Source organism: Oryzias melastigma, linkage group LG20 (assembly GCF_002922805.2).
Source record: "Oryzias melastigma strain HK-1 linkage group LG20, ASM292280v2, whole genome shotgun sequence".
Taxonomy (NCBI): Eukaryota; Metazoa; Chordata; class Actinopteri; order Beloniformes; family Adrianichthyidae; genus Oryzias; species Oryzias melastigma.
Window position 1 is genome coordinate 7,310,894 of NC_050531.1, and position 2,365 is coordinate 7,313,258.

Below are 2,365 nucleotides of genomic sequence, written 5' to 3' on the forward strand. Positions count from 1 at the left end.
TAGACTGTCTGCAGTAGGGGTTTATATCCAAATACATAGTCAATGAATCTATATGCAAAAGTTTCAACTCATGTTGTGGCAAAACGACACAGTCCCATTGTTTTTTACCTAAATGGATAAAATCTAGATATTTATTATTCATTCGGCATTTAAAACTATAAATGAAAATGCATTTTAATAGACTATTTTAAGCAACAAAAGCAAAACGTCTTCAGCATAGGAGTATCAAACTTTAAAACCTAGTATTTTGAGTCTTTTAGACTGTTAAAAACAATTTATTCAGGTATTGTTTGAAGAGTAAAAAAAGGTTATTATTGTAATTGAACCAACTTGGTGGAATCAAACTTGATATTGGATGCCTTATTGTTTGCATCACATGTACATACAAAGGCAGCAGAGACACAACAGGAAGAGAAACTAACAAAGCTTGACATAAATTAATTATTTACTTCCCAATCAATGTTAGACTTTTTTCACCAACATAATCTTGTTTGTATCTGTGGTTTTTAACCGACTCTGCTGTTACTCTCAGAACTAGATCGATCTTTTGATACACATCTGTATCCTTTCCATCCCCACTCTGCAGGAGCAGATTAAACAATGTGAAAAATCTCAAAATGTGGTACGAAAGTTATTTAAAAAAAATAGTCGTAAATCTGTGTCTACAGATGAAATCCTAAATAAGCTTTTTGTGGTATGGAGACCTGCACAGTGGACATGTCGGTCTCCTCTCTGCTGTGAAGGCCTCAAAAGCTTCCAAGCAAAGCTGGTGGAAAAGGTGGGAACAGGACAGGAGCAGCGTGGGTCGCAGGTGGAGATGGGGGGAGAATCCAGATGTTCTTGGGAAGCTGGTGTCCTTCAGTCCAGTCAGACAGATGGGGCAGTCCCACACGCCTCTCTGGAAAACCTGCAAATTATGGAATAAAGGGAAGTTGATTTACAAACTGATCACAAATCAGCCGAATTTGCTGAAAAACTGTCATTTAGGTTGTATTTTGGGATATGTCACCATAGCATAATTTAAAAACTTTTCATTAAGGATATAGCTTCTACAAAGCATTAGAAATTAGCTTCTGAGTTTGTTTGCGGAACCGTTTGAGTGGCCTTCCTGCTAGCTTACAGCCCCTCACATCCCAGACTTAAAATTACAGCTGCAACGAAAATGAAGCCACTCACTTCTGAGCCAGATACTAGCTCAGATGAGAATGTAGACATACATGAATCTAGTTGTCTACAAGTACATTTTTCCTGATTAATGATTTGATTAAAGAAATATTCAGAAATGCAATTTTGAGCTTAATTTTGTCAATATATTAGCAGAAAAATGACACAAGAACATGTTAAAAAAAATACAATTTTTATCAGGGTGGGTTTTAAATGTGACAGCTTTTTAACCTTTGTGATGTGATTTCATTGTTCCCCTCATCCAGTGACAGTAATGTTTAACAACTTCAAAAGAGGATAATGATTTATCCTCTTAAAAGCAACACTCAGCTGCAGTTAACCAACTTGTATTTAGAAGTCGATGTTTCCTGCTATTAAATTTTTAATACAAAGTAGAACCCCTCTTTATAGAGCTTGGAAGAATGTGAAAGGTATTTTGAAAGTAAATTCACTGTACTTCATGTCAAGGCTGCGCCACTCCTGCTGAACCTTTTCACAGCAGATAAAGACACAAAAAATAAAAGACATCTTTGCACACAACCCACCCCTTGATGAAAAACTCACTGAAAGGCAACAATGGAGCTGAAAGTCTTAAATGTCTTTTCAGTTCCACAGAAAAGCATGTCGTGCATTATTAGAATTACTCATATTTTTTGTCAGCAAAAGGATTATTAGCCCAACCTTACATATTTTTGACATTCACTTGGTAAAGTGAATGATCACGTGTAGAGAGAAATGCACTTTCTATATAGCATCTGTGATGCTGTTGTTTCCTTGCAAGCTTCAGCACGTCAGGAGGAAGGCAAGGCGGAAGGAGGAATCAGACCAGGATTAGACATTTTTACGCGGCTTTGTTGGAATGGCACAAATGGCCGACTGGCTTTCCTTTCAGACCTGTGTCTTTATTTGGTCCCAGTTGTTCTCCTGCGGTTCGGAGGCTCGCTTTCTCTCCAGCTGCTGAAACACTTGTCTGCTTGATGACAGTGAGCGGTCGATATCCCTCAGAAAATCCTCCGTGTCGGTGTGACAGTATCGGACAAAGCTGTCATTCAGCTCCTGCAACTAATTTAAAAAATAATCATATTTGAGGCACAAAGAATGTGAATGCTTCGTTCAGATGCACAATAGAGAACTGTTTGTGTGTGTTTGTATGTGTGTGTTGCAATGGCTGAGGCATGCTGACAGGGAGCTCTTGTTCAAC

The 2,365-nt window shown here is 38.1% G+C and overlaps 1 protein-coding gene across 1 annotated transcript in view; it reads right to left on the bottom strand.

The window, feature by feature from the left end:
* Window positions 1–427: 427 nt before the first annotated feature.
* rnf32 (ring finger protein 32) overlaps window positions 428–2,365 on the bottom strand; it is a gene marked incomplete in the record, with an annotated part of 13,681 nt that continues 11,743 nt past the window's right edge. Inside the window, 2 exon segments of the mRNA XM_024280162.2 lie at window positions 428–907; window positions 2,059–2,226. Of these exon segments, the coding sequence (XP_024135930.1) occupies window positions 677–907; window positions 2,059–2,226 (399 nt within the window).